Source organism: Pseudorca crassidens, chromosome 1 (genome assembly GCF_039906515.1).
Source record: "Pseudorca crassidens isolate mPseCra1 chromosome 1, mPseCra1.hap1, whole genome shotgun sequence".
NCBI classification, from domain to species: domain Eukaryota; kingdom Metazoa; phylum Chordata; class Mammalia; order Artiodactyla; family Delphinidae; genus Pseudorca; species Pseudorca crassidens.
In genome coordinates this window covers 93,390,206-93,406,267 of record NC_090296.1, presented here as the reverse complement: position 1 = coordinate 93,406,267, position 16,062 = coordinate 93,390,206, and the positions used below count along the sequence as shown (strand labels likewise).

The window sequence follows — 16,062 nt, the reverse complement described above, 5'->3', positions numbered from 1 at the left end:
AGTTGCTTGTAGTAGTCTCTTATGATGCTTTTTATTTCTGTGGTGTCCATTGTAACTTCTTCTCTTTCATTTCTAATTGTATTGGTTTGCGTCGTCTCCCTCTTTTTCTTGATGAGTCTGGCTAAAGGTTTTTCAAGTTTGTTTATCTTCTTAAAGAACCAGCTTTTAGTTTTATTGATTTTTGGTATTGTTTTCTTTGTTTCTATTTCATTCATTCCTGCTCTGATCTTTATGATTTCTTTCCTTCTACTAACTTTTGGTTTTGTTTGTTCTTCTTTCTCTAATTACTTTATGTGTAAGGTTAGATTGTTTATTTGAGATTTTTCTTGTTTCTTGAGGTAGGATTGTGTTGCGATAAACTTCGCTCTTAGAAGTGCTTTTGCTGCATCCCATAGCAAATCATGTTTTGATTGTCATTTGTCTCTAGATATTTTTTGGTTTCCACTTTGATTTCTTCAGTGATCTCTTGGTTACTTTGTAGTGTATTGTTTAGCCTCCATGTGTTTCTATTATTTTAGTTTTTTTTCTGTAATTGATTTCTAATCTCATAGTGTTGTGGTCAGAAAAGATGCTTGATACAATTTGAATTTTCTTAAATTTACTGAGGTTTGATTTGTGACCTAAGATGTGATCTATCCTGGACAATGTTCTGTGTGCACTTGAAAAGAAAGTGTAATCTGCTGTTTTCTGATGGAATGTCCTATAAATATCAATTAAACCTACCTGGTCTGTTGTGTCATTTAAAGCTTGTGTTTCCTTATTAATTTTCTGTCTGGATGATCTGTCCATTGGTATAAGTGAGGTGTTAAAATCCCCCAGTATTATTGTTTTACTGTAGATTGCCTCTTTTATAGCTATTAGCAGTTGCCTTATGTATTGAGGTGCTCCTATGTTGGGTGCATGTATATTTACAATTGTTATATCTTCTTCTTGGATTGTTCCCTTCATCCTTATGTAGTGTCCTTCCTTGTCTCTTGTAACAGTCTTTATTTTAAAGTGTATTTTGTCTGATATGAGTATTACTACTCTCTCATTCTCGTGATCTCCATTTGCATGGAATACCTTCTTCCATCCCCTCACTTTCAGGCTGTATGTGTCCCTAGGCCTGAAGTGAGTCTGTTGTAGACAGCATATATATGGGTCTTGTTTTTGTATCCATTCAGCCAGTCTGTGTCTTTCGGTTGGAGCATTTAATCCATTCACATTTAAGGTAATTATCGATAGGTATGTTCCTATTACCATTTTCTTAATTGTTTTGGGTTTGTTTTTGTAGGTCCTTTTCTTCTCTTGTGTTTCCCACTTACAGAAGTTCCTTTAGCAATTGTTGTAGCGCTGGTATGGTGGTGTTAAATTTTCTTAGCTTTTGCTTGTTTGTAAAGCTTTTGATTTCTCCATCAAATCTGAATGAAATCCTTGCTGGGTAGGGTATTCTTGGTTGTAGGTTCTTCCCTTTCATCACTTTAAATATATCATGCCACTCCCTTATGGCTTGCAGATTTTCTGCTTAGAAATCAGCTGTTAACCTTATGGGAGTTCCCTTGTATGTTGTTTGTTGTTTTTCCCTTGTTGCTTTTAATTATTTTTCTTTACTTTTTTGTCAGTTTGATTAATATATGTTCTGGTGTGTTTCTCCTTGGACTTATTCTGCCTGGGACTCTCTGTGCATCCTGGACTTGGGGGGCTATTGCCTTTCCCATGTTAGGGAAGTTTTCAACTATAATCTCTTCAAAGATTTTCTCAGGTCCTTTCTCTCTCTCTTCTTCTTCTGGGACCCCTATAATGTGATTATTGGTGTGTTTAATGTTGTCCCAGATGTCTCTTAGGCTGTCTTCATTTCTTTTCACCCTTTTTTCTTCTGTTCCATGCAGTGATTTCCACCATTCTGTCTTCCAGGTCACTTATCCATTCTTCTGCCTCAGTTATTCTGCTATTGATTCCTTCTAGTGTATTTTTCATTTCAGTCATTGTATTGTTCATCTCTTTTTTTTGTTGTTCTTTAATTCTTCTAGGTCTTTGTTAAACATTTCTTGCATCTTCTCAATCATTGCCTCCATTCTTTTTCTGATGTCCTGGATCATCTTCACTATCATTATTCTGAATTCTTTTTCTGGAAGGTTGCCTGTCTCCACTTCATTTAGTTGTTTTTCTGGGGTTTTATCTTGTTGCTTCATCTGGAACATAGTCCTCTGCCTTTTCATTTTGTCTATCTTTCTGTTATTGTGGTTTTCCTTCTGTGGGCTTTAGGATTGTAGTTCTTCTTGCTTCTGCTGTCTGGCTTCGCATGGATGAGGCTGTCAAAAAGACTTGTGCAAACTTCCTGATGGGAGGGACTCGTTGTGGGTAGAGCTGGATGTTACTCTGGTGGGCAGAACTCAGTAAAACTTTAATTTGCTTGTCTGCTGATAGGTGGGGCTGAGTTCCCTCCCTGTTGGTTGTTTGGCCTGAGGTGACCCAGCACTGGAGCATACAGGCTCTTTGGTGGGGCTAATGGTGGACACTGGGAGGGCTCCTACCAATGAGTACTTCCCAGAACTTCTGCTGCCACTGTCTTTGTCCTTGTGGTGAGCCACAGCTGCCTTCCGCCTCTGCAGGAGACCCTCCAACACTAGCAGGTACATTTGATTCTGTCTCCTACGGGGTCACTGCTCCTTCCCCTGGGTCCTGGTGGGCACACTACTTTGTGTGTGCCCTCCAAGAATGGAGTCTCTGTTTCCCCCAGTCCTGTCAAAGTTCTGCAAACAAATCCCGCTGGCTTTCAACGTCTGATTCTCTGGGGATTCCTCCTCCCATTGCCAGACCTCCAGGTTGGGAAGCCTGACGTGGGGCTCAGAACCTTCACTCCAGTGGGTGGACTTCTGTGGTATAAGTGTTCTCCAGTTTGTGAGTCACTCACCCAGCAGTTATGGGATTTGATTTTATTGTGATTGCACCCCTCCTACTGTCTCATTGCAGCTTATCCTTTGTCTTTGGATGTGGGGCATCTTTTTTGGCGAGTTCCAGCGTCTTCCTGTCAATGATAGTTCAGCATTTAGTTGTCATTCCGGTGCTCTCACAAGAGGGAGTGAGCGCACGACCCTCTACGCTGCCATCTTGAACTAATGTAAATTAGTTTAAAAATTATGTTAGCTTATGATAGATTAGAATAGTTTTTCAGCTTCATGACTTCGTAATGTCATGTAAAGATTTAGAATTGTCAACCTTGGGAAAACTTCCATCAAGTTTCCTTCATATCTGAGCTGTGACAGATGTACTTACTATATTTAGTACTAGTACAAATTGGTTTGTGCTCTATAAGCACAGGAATCCTAATAAATTTTATATTTTGCAGTCCCCATGTAAAAAAAATATATGATATGCTTATTACATATAGTATTGAGGATACTCAGCACTTCATTCTCCTAATACTGCTAACATGAGATAAATTCTGTTTTGACTAGTAGTTGATGAAAGTTAAATCTTCCCCATACAATTTTCCATGTGTGATGATTGGAAGAATCCTGTGTAGGCTAACTTCTGGCTCTGTATTGCAAACCTCTGTCTCCTCCATGATCCACATTCTTCTGGTGCTAGGTGCTATCAGACACAGTCATGCTGCCGTATGACCTTGGGCCCTGCACCTTCATCTTGCAATGCTGGGTGATTCCCCATGGAGATAGGAGAACCATTCCTACTCTGGGGTGACCACCAGTGAGTTAAATCTATACAGAAGTGACAATGAATCACATAAATACACTCCACTAAACACAAACTCAATGTATTTCCCACTTGAGAGCCCCTCATGTGGATTCCAGCATCATCTCACACGAGGCAAAATGTGACAGGAGGAAATAGAGTGGAGGAGACAATGGTCTTAGTTCTTGTGGCTAAAATATTTTAATATTGCAAATCAAAAAGCAAAACAGAGTAAAAGCAATGCAAACAAATTTCTAGTGCTATTCCCAGGGCCTTGGGATGGAAGGTGCAAGTGAGGTGAGCTGAAGCTTAAGCTTCATGGAGGGTCTGCTTCTGGCAGCGATTTGAGGTCAGAGGGGTAACAGGGTGGGTGTGTGATGATCAAGCAGGGCCCTGAAGCCTTTGTAAGAGCTGGCTTCTCTCTTGAGATAGAGCAACACTGGACATTTTGTGCAGAGAAAAGAGATGATTTTTGTGGTAGGCAGATTAATGTCCCCTCCTGCAAAGATGTCCATGTCCTAAACCTCAGAACCTGTGGCTATGTGACCTTATATGGTAAAAGACACTTTGCAGATGTGATGAAGTTAAGGATCTTACAATGGAAAGATTATAAGGGTGGGCCCATTGTAATCACAAGGGTTCTTATAAGAGTGAGGCAGCAGAGTCAAAATCAGAGAAGGCAATATAATGGTGGAAGCAGAAGTCAGAGTGATGCCTCCATGACCCAAGGAATGTGGCAGCCTCTAGAAGCTAGAAAAGGCAAGGAACAGATTCTCTTCTAGAGCCTCCAGAAGGGACTCAGTCTTGAAGAAACACCTTGATTTTAGCCTTGTGAGATCCATTTTTGGACTTCCTACTTCCAGAACAATAAGATGATATGTTTGTGTTGTTTTAAGCAACTACATTTGTGGTGATTTGCTAGAGCAGCAATCGGAAACTCATGCAATTCTAAAAGGGTCACTCTGTTGAAAATAGATGATAGGGGCAGGGGTAGAAGTGAGGAGACCTGAGGAGGGGTTATTATGACAGCTGGGAGGAGAGGTGAGGTGGCTTGGACCAGAGTGTGTGCAGAGGAGGGGCAGAGAAGTAGGCAGATTTCTTTTCTGCCCAAAGTTCTGGCTCTATTTTATCTCTATTTAAAACGTGTATTATCTGAATGCTTCACGAATAGGTAAATAAATCGAGGCCCCTATTTTTTTCTTTCTGTCTTTTCACACTTGGTCCAATATTCGACTAGAAGGCACATCTGAGGAGGAACTGTAGATATCCTCTTGCAAAGCCCATATTTCACCCCATCTCAGGTGGCAGACCACCTCTACCAAATGTCTTCTCTTTTCAGTAAATGACTATGGCTCAGCTTAGATAAGGTGCTTGGGAAAAACAACCTACCACACTCCACAGTTTGTATACAGCTGCCTAACTTCCCTTCAGAGCTGCCTAGGACAGGTGGGGATGCATTTTGACCACCCACCTGGACTTGAATTTCCTTTTCTCTGCTTTCTGTGTCTCCCTAGGCCCCTCTTCTGCTTCCTTGCTGTGCAGGTATTGTAGGCACGTGTACCCTTTGAAGACTATTGATGTCTTGTTTGTTTTTCCTTCACTGTCTAGAATAGAGCCTTGCTCAAAGGAGTTCATTAAATATTTCTGCAATAAGTCACTTTGTCTTGGCTCCAGCAGATTTTATTTGCCACACGGTTTCAGGGATTGAGACCTGAAACCAGTATGTACTAATGAAACTCATATTTATAGCCCTGTGCATCTCAAAATGACAAACACAAGATTTGAGAAACACAGCTTCCTGTGTAAGCTGATAAGGTATGAAGCAGATAAGAACCCTCTTCAGATTTCCTTCTCAAGTGTCTCTGTCTTCCCCACCTGGGGTTCTTTCCTCTCACTTTGTGACAGGTGGCTTGATTTCCCTTGGATGGCTGGAATGTGTCTCACAAAGGGAAATTAAACATCCTTCAGCTTTTTCTAGGCTCTTGGGATCCTTGGGGTAGATCCTGAAGTTTTTTTTTTTTTTTTTTTGCATAGGCAGGCTATAGAAAAATATAGCTGTTTTTCATCTGTACAGAAAACATTCTTATCCTGGCGTAGTCCATAACAATGCAATTTTTGCTGTAGATAATCAAATTGTAAAAGAATGTAGATTTAAAAACCCAGCGGTCTAGCACCGGATCCATAAGAGAAAGGCTGCTAAGAAAGCAGTAAGTTTTGGACAGGGGTTTGGGAGAGTCTTCTCAGCAACGACTGCTGAAAGTCTCCAAGGAGAGGGCAGTCAGTTTCTCCGAGGGGGCCTTTACTGTGAAGCAGAGAGAAGGCTGGAGGGAATGAAATGTAAGAGGTCCCAGGGCACCAAGGTTAATTGGGAAGGAGTCTGTGACTTGCAGTACATCCTGGAGTATCACTTTTGTCTAGAGAGGCCTCTTCTCCCTCTCCTTGACCTCTGGACACAGGCATGCATTAATTTACAGTTTCCCAATCATCTCTGCATGGTACCACCCACCATCTCCTTATACCTAGAATCTCTTCCAAGCTCCTTTTACAAGGTCAGAAGTTCAGCGTTTGAAATCTGACTCTATTGCATAATCGTGCTAGGCCTTTTATTTTTCTCACTTGTAAAGTGGGGCTAATAATAGTGCGTACCTAATAGGATTGTTTTGAGGGTTAATGCATGTGAAACGCTTCATACAGTATCTAGCTTTTAACCAGTGCTCAATAAATGTTAGCTGTTATTATCTTCACTATATTACAGTAAGTCTTAAATCTCCAGTTGTGAATCTATACTTACAGAAAACCACATGGTGAGGGCTCATAAGAAAATTTTTGTCCATTTTACTTGTAATGTGTATCATATAATTCACGTATGCTTGAAGAAGAATGAATTGGTAAAATATTTTTATTTTTCTTTGTGAAGCTGTCGTAAGCCATGAGAGGAACAAAGCTTCCAATAAATCAAATTTTCCAGATATCTGGACCTGATGAGCAAATTGGCTCAGCCCAGAGGAAAACAAACCCAAGGCCCTTTAGTATTTGTTTGACTCCCCTAATTCTGTTTCCAAGCTCTTTTCTGAGGACAAGAATTTTTTTAAAACTTGTGGAAAGATTTTTTTTTTTTTGCCTCGATTCTCTCTTTAGTTTGCTGATTAAATGTCAATAAATCCCAGCAGCTGCAGGTCACCACCGGGTTTCAATAGGAAACCCTGATTCAGGACACATATTTTTCAATTGTATCAGAATGTGCTCTTGGAATCAAATCAGGAAATCTTGAAGGCTGGGGAACTCTTTTCTTTAAAGTTCTCCCTACTCATTGTTCTTTCCTCATGTCTTTAATGAATTGCTTTGGCTCCCAACCACAGACCAGATTGTGACAAATTAGGAAGGGAAAAAGCTTAAGTTATTGATTTGGCTTGAGGGAATTTTTGTGAGATTTCTGACCCAACCCAAAAAACCAACAACCCCCAAACCCCAAATGATTCTCCATGTTTTGAGACCTTCCTCAGCTTCTGGACTGGGACCAACCTTGATAAGGAAATATCAGTCCATGCCATCAGGGTTAGATACAGAGACCCCTAAATTCTCTGTGGTGCTTCATCATTTCATGATTTTGGGGAGCTAAAGCCAACTGCCTGGAGGCTGTCTCCTAAACCACATTTGGTAAAGGACAAAATGCTCTGGAGTTAATTGAAGAAAGACAGTGTGTTCATTAATTGTGGGCTCATAGTTGCTGTGATCACTCATGGGCCTGGTGGAAGCCTCCTAAATCTTCCCTTTACTCTTGGTCTTGTTAACAGAGTTGCTGCATTCACTAACTAGTCTTAAACCCTAAGGTGTTATGCATTGTTCAGAGACAAACTCATCAAAAAAGATGTAAGTGACCTGTCTTCTCTTGTCTCCTGGAAGTGGAAGCTGGATAATGTAAAATTTATTTTGTTATGAGGGAGAAGAGCCCAGATTAGGAAGTGGGTGTTGCCTTTAAGGACCTAGAATAGAATCAATGGGCATTTGTCAATTTCTACTGAGACTATTTAGAAAATTACTTCAGACCCTCTTCAGCAGTAATAGTAATAGTGATGTTAAGACTGACTAGCCAAGCTTGGATGATTTCCTTTTTCTTCACCTCTTATTTGCTTTTTTTTTTTCATTAAAAAAAGACTCTTCCACTATTTTTCTGTTTATAAAGTGCTTTCCCTACATTTTCTCACTTAATGATGGCAACAGCAGGTGGCATTATTTTACAGAGGAAGCATAGGTAAGGAGAGGTCCTGAGTTAAAATGTGCTCACGCAGATCGTTTGGTGGAAGATCTCGGGCCTCTTGCTTCGTGATCCTGGCCTCTTCTGAGGGCTCTTTCATCAAACCTATTTTATCTTTTTTGCGGTACGTGGGCCTCTCACTGTTGTGGCCTCTCCCGTTGCGGAGCACAGGCTCCGGACGCACAGGCTCAGCGGCCATGGCTCACGGGCCCAGCTGCTCCGCGGCATGTGGGACCTTCCCGGACCGGGGCACGAACCCGTGTCCCCGGCATCGGCAGGCGGCCTCTCAACCGCTGCGCCACCAGGGAAGCCCCATCAAACCTATTTTTATGGGTCTAAAAAGTCTTGGTGACGTGAGAACAGCATCTTGATTGCAATTAAAAATTCCCAGCAGAGTAGTGTTAGGTCCCTCCCATCTTTTTAAATTTTTTGTTTTGTTTTGTATTTTGGCTGCGCCACGTGATTCTGGGATTTTAGAGATCTTAGTTCCCAGACAAGGGATTGAACCTAGGCTCCCTGCAGTGGAAGCGTGGAGTCCTAATCACTGGCCCACCAGGGAATAACCCCCACCCCCCCGCCCTTTTATTCTCCCACCTTTTTTTTTTTTTTTTTTTTTTTTGCGGTACGCGGGCCTCTCACTGTTGTGGCCTCTCCCGTTGTGGAGCACAGGCTCCGGACGCACAGGCTCAGCGGCCATGGCTCACGGGCCCAGCCACTCCGTGGCATGTGGGATCTTCCCGGACCGGGGTACGAACCCGTATCCCCCTGCATCGGCAGGCGGACTCTCAACCACTGCGCCACCAGGGAAGCCCTCTCCCACCTTTTAAACTTATGTCTTAGTTATCTGATAACACTGTTGGATTTTTCTAGATGCATCTCCTCCTTCGAAAAGGAAAGACAAGCATACATGCATACATAAATGGATATGGTTTCATTGTCTGAAACCAAGTCAAAGAAACTGTCAGCCCTATAAGATAATTATTTCAGGGAGGGAGGGAGTACCTCCAGGTCATATTCTGAAACTCAGGTTACTCTTTTTGATAAATGTTCCCTAACATTTAACCGATTTATAAATAACCATTTCATAAAATAGGTGAGGTATCCTCAGTTAGTTATCTTGGATCATGTAACAGGAAGCACGTGGCTCAAAGATAAGCATTCTAGGAGTGCTTCATTGATATTTTATTTGATTGAGGCAGACATCAAATTATTTTAGCCTTGACGAGATTTGGGGAGTAAAGGCTATTTCCAACACCCTGTGTGAAACAGAACTTTGAAGGTTTAATGACCTCTTTTACTATATTCTGGAGCAGGTGAAAAACAATGTCTAAGATAATTTTGCCTCTGCTAATGGCTATTGTCTTGGCTCACTGAAATGGTAAAGGATGGCTTCCTATCCAAACACGTGTCTTGGTAGGCTCCTCGGCTGTCACAAAAGAATGCTAACACTATTAAACGTTGGTCTTCTGCCTTACACATCTATACTCAGCTAGCAACACAGCATAGCAGCTCTCCAGGTATTTTCTAGGAAGTTCAATCTCAAGCTTATAGTCATTTAGTGTTTAGCGCAAGTGCAGTTGAGAGAAATAATTAGGATGATTGCTCGAAGGACGTGTAGTTCATTTGCTCTTTTAAATATCCTAAAATACATTTCTGAACTTTATCAGCTCAGCAGGGACTGAGTACAGAAACTCTGTCATTGGGCCCTTGGAATTGTGTTTGAGATGATATCCATAGGCCTGTTATAAAACACAGCTCTAAAATTCTCATATTATATTCTTTCTCTCAAACAATGACTACTTTATGAGGAGTTGTTAGAGAAATTATTGTTTGAGCCAACAGCTAACACATTATTTTACTTTCCCAAAGAAATTAGTTTATTTTTACCTTACAGACTGTGAAGTAAAGGGCAATAGACAGGCCTTCCCTTTTTCTGTAGAATTGGTGGTCCACCTGGAACAGGTGTGTAGGTCATCATGTCAGGCATTTTTATTTGCATTAGGGACTCTAGCTGATCATCATCCTTCCATATTTTCTTCCACTTTACTTTAAAAACGTAAACCATTATTTTTCCTGTTGTACGTTCTTGAGTACAACATTACATTATTTTGGAGATGATCTTGTGTGTAAACCCTCTTGCATGTCTGAAGATGTTTTTATTGCCCTTTCATACTTGATTGATTATTTGCCTGAGTATAGAATTCTAAGTTCAAAACTTTTTTTTCTTAAAACTGGAAGGCATCACTCCTGTGTTTTCTATCATCCTTGTTGCTGATGAGAAATTTCATGTTCTAATTCTTATGACTCTGGGGCTACCCATTTTTTTCCTTCTGGAAGTTTTTAATATTTTTCTCTTTGTTTTTTATCAAAATTTTATGAAGATCTATAGGTCCATTTTCATTCATCCTGACTGGCACTTGGTGGCCCTTTTGCTTTGAAGAGTTGCCTTACTCTGGTGCAGAGAAATTTTCTTCTATTTATTTGATTATTTCCTCCCATCCATTGTTTATGTTCCTTTCTCCTAAGTGTTTTTTTTTTCACATTTCTTTTTTGTCATTTTCTTATATATTTTAAGAGATTTCTTAAGTCTTATTCTTCATTCTCTCTTTCCTACTATACAGTTCGTGCATTAAATATTTTTAATTTCCAGGAGCTTTCTCTTGTTCTCTGTTTTCTTTGTTCCTAGCAGCTTGTTCTTGTTTCATGGATGCCGTCCATGTCTTCTTGAATATCTTTGAGGTACTAATTAGAATTAAAAAGAAAAACAACCCCCTTTCCCCACCTGTTTTCAGCATTATCTCTTCCCCTCGGATCCTTCTGTTTTGTGCTCTTGGTTTTTCTTAGATGTCTGGTGACTTATGTTTGCTGGTTTGTATTTACAAATGAAGGACTAGATGGATTAGTTCAGTTTCAAAGGTCTTTTCCCCTGTCAGGCCTCTCCTTTAAATAGGAGGACCAGTGATATAGCCAGCACACAGAGAGGTTTTTCTGTGTGTCTTAGTCCATTCTGTTTGCTATAACAGAGTACAAAGACTAGGTGGCATGTAAACAATAAAAATTTATTTCTCACGGTTCTGGAGGCTGGGAAGTCCATGATCAAGGCATCAGCAGATTTGGGGACTGGTGAGGGCTGCTTCCTCGTTCATAGACTGTTATCTTCTTTCTGTGTCTTCAAATAATGAAAGGGGCAAGAGAGCTCTCTGGGGCCTCTTTTTGTTTTTCTTTTTGCGGTACGCGGGCCTCTCACTGTTGTGGCCTCTCTCGTTGTGGAGCACAGGCTCCGGACGCGCAGGCTCAGCGGCCATGGCTCACGGGCCCAGCCGCTCCGCGGCATGTGGGACCTTCCCGGACCGGGGCACGAGCCCGTGTCCCCTGCATCGACAGGCGGACTCTCAACCCCTGTGCCACCAGGGAAGCCCCGGGCCTCTTTTTTAACGACACTAATCCCATTCACTGGGGCTCCACCCTCATGACCTAATTACCTTCCAAAAGCTTTCAAATATCATCACATTGGGGATTAAGTCTCAATATATGAATTTGGGAGGGGCACAAACATTCAGTCTATAGCATTGTGGTTTAGTCAGGGTATCTGGCAAATCCCACAATTGCCTCAGTAAGGCAGGCTTTACGAGGCTGCTGTAGCTGATGTGGAGATTCAGAGCTTCTTCTCTCTTAGGCCTGAACACCCCCTCTTGGTTTCTTCCCTAGGCGTATTGCCTAGTCTCTTCAGTGGGTAAGGGAGGGGTATGTGAGAGGACCCAACTGGCTCAATTATAATTATTTTGGTAATTCTCCAAAACTAAGGTGATCAGATAATTTATGTTCCAAACTGAGACACTTTTAATTATTTTGCCAAGACATTAGGCATCACTGGGACTGTCACCCTATCTACAACACACTCTCAATCTTTGTATTTATTGGCTGAATTTGGAACTTCTCTGGAGCTCCATTGGGAAAACAACTCTTCTAAGTCTTTTGGCTAGCATTGTTCCTATCTTTTTTTATTTTTTTTTTTGGTCAAATTGATCCCATCTGATTTCTGTTTTATTTTGTAGACTTTCTTTAAAATTTATGAGCCTCTGATAGCCCCATTCTTATTTTCCAGCACTGTTATGTTTTTATTCTTAAAAAAATATTTTCTGTCATTTCAGTGGGACCTGAGAGGTAAGGGAGGTAGAAGGACATGCTAACTTGAACTGGAAGTTCTTTTATTCCACTGTAAACATACTCTGGTTTACTATATTTTATACATCCATGTGTATCACTTACTCGTTTTTGGAACCAGACACATTTAGTGATACCAGTTGTGCAGGAATGAGCTTACTGTGTTAACTCGTAAATCCCTTGATGAGCACTTTCCTTTCCTTCCTCTCACACCTGGAAGGATGCCTACAGAATGTTGGGCATTAAGTCACTGAACCTCTGAGCAATCCATAGTGGGCGTTGTTTATGGGGGATTTGTGCTCTGCTTCCCCTTCTTGCAGGATGTAACTTATTGCCAACAGGGGTTTATATCCCCTCATGCACTGTTGTAGCACATGGAAGAATGTAAATTCCTACAAAGACAATTCAGGCCTAGCATATTCAGGTTAAAGGCAGAAAACTGTAGGGATTTAAAACCCAAAGCCAGAATTTTGCAGAGCTTAGTGAAGGGATGGAAAATCTTCTCCCAGAATTTATCCATGAAGGCTCAGTTCAGAAAGATAATACTTAATGGAAGTATAGAGACAAAGATGAAGTCTTAATAAGAAGATTTTAGAAGGAAAAAGAGGAGAGGACTTCCTGGCTCTGACAAGGTCTCGTGGGATAAGAGCAATGTGGATACCCAGGAGAGGATCCAAACTTTCCCAGCACAGAAATTACTCCTTTGGCCACTTTGGGAAAGGGCTATTCTCAGTCCTTGGGGAGGATGGTTACATGGAGACACTGGACAGGAGTCAAGATTCTGGTGTTTGGAATAAGTAAAATTAGACACAGAACTATGGAATTCTGTGCTTGGATGTGCTTCATATAAATGTGAAATTTAAAAATGATCATCATCTGAATGTATATGCTCTAAACTAAAGCCATCAATATACAAGTTAGCACGTCTGATTTTTGATTTAAGCTAAAGTTAATCTGTAAATTACATGCAGGAGGCCAGTGGGCCAGGTTAGCCTTCGCCATGCAGAAGAGACCCGCCCCCCCCACCAACCCCAAGTAATATCCACTGTTTTCCTGTCGGCAGTTTCACTATGCCTGGGTTAAGGTGGGGATGAATAAACAAATCATCTATCTTTCTAAGCTTTTAAGTCTCTCAGCCTCCAAAATTCCATTTTGGGCTTTGATATTTTTGCTCTTTGTTGGGGAATGATGAGAGAGGATGATGCTTTTATAGTCAGACTTTGAAATCTTTCTTTCAGGGGATGGTTGGTTGAAAGGTTGCTTCCTGGTGGGTTCTCAATTTCAGAGTTATACACAGGGAACTGACTTTATTAGATGGTAAAGAAGGAAGCCATGTAGGTGGATATCAAACAAATAAACACTCTACAAATAGTAGGAGCCCAACCATAACCAAAGACAGGGTGTCATTTGTCAGGAGCAGTCCTCAGAGGTGAACTTCGTACTTGAAAGCTGAGCCACAGGGACTGTAGAGACACTTAGATTCCTCCTGGAATTTTGGGAAAAGGGAATCAGTTCTTATAACTCGTGGTGCCTGGTATACAGGGAGCAGGTGGTAAGATATTCTCCTATCTCCCTTCTTTCCCTGTTCATCTCCGTCTTCTTTCTCATCTTCCTTCTACTTCCAGCTCTCCTTCTCTTTGCTTTTCTCTTGCTCTTTCTTTCCTCATCCCTACTTTCCACTCTCCAGTCTCCTTTATCTCTGTGGTTGTATGTACCTTCTCTAAAGTCAGACTCTTACCACATGCCTATACTTTTTACAATCTGTCACTTACCCAGGTGGGGAACTGTGGGATTAAGGGACTCCCAGGTTGAGATGGTCAGGTTATTTACTAGGAGAGTCCAACATTGCTGTCTGTTGGTTACTTGACTGATCTTCCTTCCATAGCTTTCATTACTCCACCGTTACCCTTTTGCCAACTCTGGATTAAGTAAACATGGGGCAAGAACGTGCTACCCTTACTACAAAAACATGCTCTGCTGGTGTTTTCTGGGGCATTGTCTCTTCCTGCCCTCTACAAATTTTAATTTCTGCACTATGATAATCTTTGGGTTTGTTGTCCTATGGTTTTGTTATTTGTACTTGCTTTCAGGTGATATAGAAGTGTCCCCTGGCAGTAGCCAGAAAAATTGGGGCACCAGAGAAGGGTATAAGCTCCTTTCTGGAAGATCCTGGTGAGCTGGAGCGAGGCAGAGAGAGAGCACAAAGATTGTGTCCATTGGCCTCCATTCCCCGAGAGCCTCTCCATAGTCCCCTGTAAGAGTACCAAACCAGGCGCCTGCCCCACAGGCCAAAGCTTTTGGACGGGCAAACGGGCCTCTTTCTCAGAAAGACTGAGAATGTGTTTCAGTCAGCTGTCTGTGCAGTGTCCTGGGGGTGGTAGTCTGCCAAGAATAGAATCTTTGATTGTTACAGTCCCATGGGATCCAGAAACATAAGCCCATGGGCTTCAGAGTCAGGCACTCAAGAAGTGTTCCCTGGGTGGCAGCTGTGAAAACCAGGATCAGATGTAAAAACTGGGGCACCAGGTGTGTGTTGATGCTCCCCTCCAGGAGATCCTGGGGCTCTGCAGTGTGGCAGAGGGGGAGTGCGAAGACGGCACCCAGTGGAAAATAAAAATTAAAAAAAAAAAGGAAAAGAAAAGAAAAATAAGAAAAAAAAGACAAGGGGGAAAAAGAGTAAAGGAGGAAATAAAAAAGATGGTGCCCGTCCGCATTAGCAAGGCAGAGGGAGATCAGGGAGATGGTACCCACCAGCAACCATCCCTGGAGAGTATCCCAGAGGTCCGTGCCTTTTAGACCAATGCTTTAAAATTAGTGAGTCTTTTTCTGGTGCTTTTCAAAGGGCTGCTTCTGTGCTGGGCCCTGGGATGAGTCTGCCTGAGGGCACTTTAAGAGCTCTTCCTCAGTTTGCCACAGCCCTGCCCCCCTGGTCTTCAAAGCAGATGCCTTGGAGGCTGTCTCTCAGGCACCTGTCTGAAAAGTGGGGGTGCCCGATGTGGGGTCTGAACCCTTTGGTCCTCGGGTTGAAGCTCTGGGTTTTGAGTTGCCTCCCACTTGGTCTGAGGGTGGGGTTTATAGTGAGATTGTGTCTCAGCGTTTCCTACCTGCTTTGATTGGTTTCCCTCTCGTTTGCCCAATGTGAAGGGGTCTCTTAGCCAGTTTCTAGGTTTTGGCCTGAGGAAATTGTTCCAGATATATCTGTACATTCAGTATGTCCATAGGAGGAGGTGAGTTCAGGATCTTCCTAAGTTGCTACCTTGGACCGAGACTCTACATTTGCTTTCAGAAGAGATTTTATTTTTTTGGCCACTTCCAGCCAAGGGTAGGTCTCAGTCCCCTGATACTGTAAAGTTCCTCTCAATATGCATGGGTTGTTTAGAAATATCATCTTTGGCTCCGTGGCTATAAGGCCAGTGACCTCACGGGCCACTTCAGTATGGTTTTGTTTGGCTATGTTATATCTTGTAACTCTGAAGCAAAAAAACAAAAACAAAAACAAAAAAAGATTCCTTTCCAGTGTGGCATTTGACTTTTAGCAGCTCCTTCTTTTTTAGGAACTACTTGAAGTTAACAGAAAGTGGAGTTGAAGGGATATAGAAATTGGAGACACATACTGTTTTGCTTTATGGCTGGCATCAGAAAGACAATGAAAAACATTTCAGCTTTCCATTTTGGAATTTTCCAATACACGTTCCAACATTTAGGCTGGAAAAAAACCAATGCCCTTCAAATTTCAAAAGAAAGAATTCTTATAACCTTGATGACAATCAAAGTAACCTATTCGATATTAGTTTAAAGAGTTGTATGTTTCTTTTGGTTGAAAATTTAATTTCATACCTGATTTCTCTCTCTTTAGAAGTGGAACGGATAGTAAAAGCCAATGACCGTGAATATAATGAGAAGTACCAGTACACAGTGAGTAAAACACTCATAGCACACACATGCTGGGGTAGGTCTGATCTTAAGGATAG

At 41.7% G+C, this 16,062-nt stretch overlaps 1 protein-coding gene across 7 annotated transcripts in view; it reads left to right on the top strand.

Moving 5' to 3' along the window:
* The window catches only part of ATP8B4 (ATPase phospholipid transporting 8B4 (putative)), a 256,643-nt gene that overhangs the window by 21,616 nt on the left and 218,965 nt on the right, over positions 1-16,062 (top strand). For 6 of the 7 annotated variants that reach the window (XM_067746383.1, XM_067746444.1, XM_067746423.1 and 3 more), the window contains one exon: positions 15,948-16,006. The exons of the other annotated variant lie outside the window; for it this stretch is intronic. In XM_067746383.1, the coding sequence (XP_067602484.1) occupies positions 15,948-16,006 (59 nt within the window). The remainder of the gene's footprint in view (positions 1-15,947; positions 16,007-16,062) is intronic. 7 annotated transcript variants of the gene reach the window in all.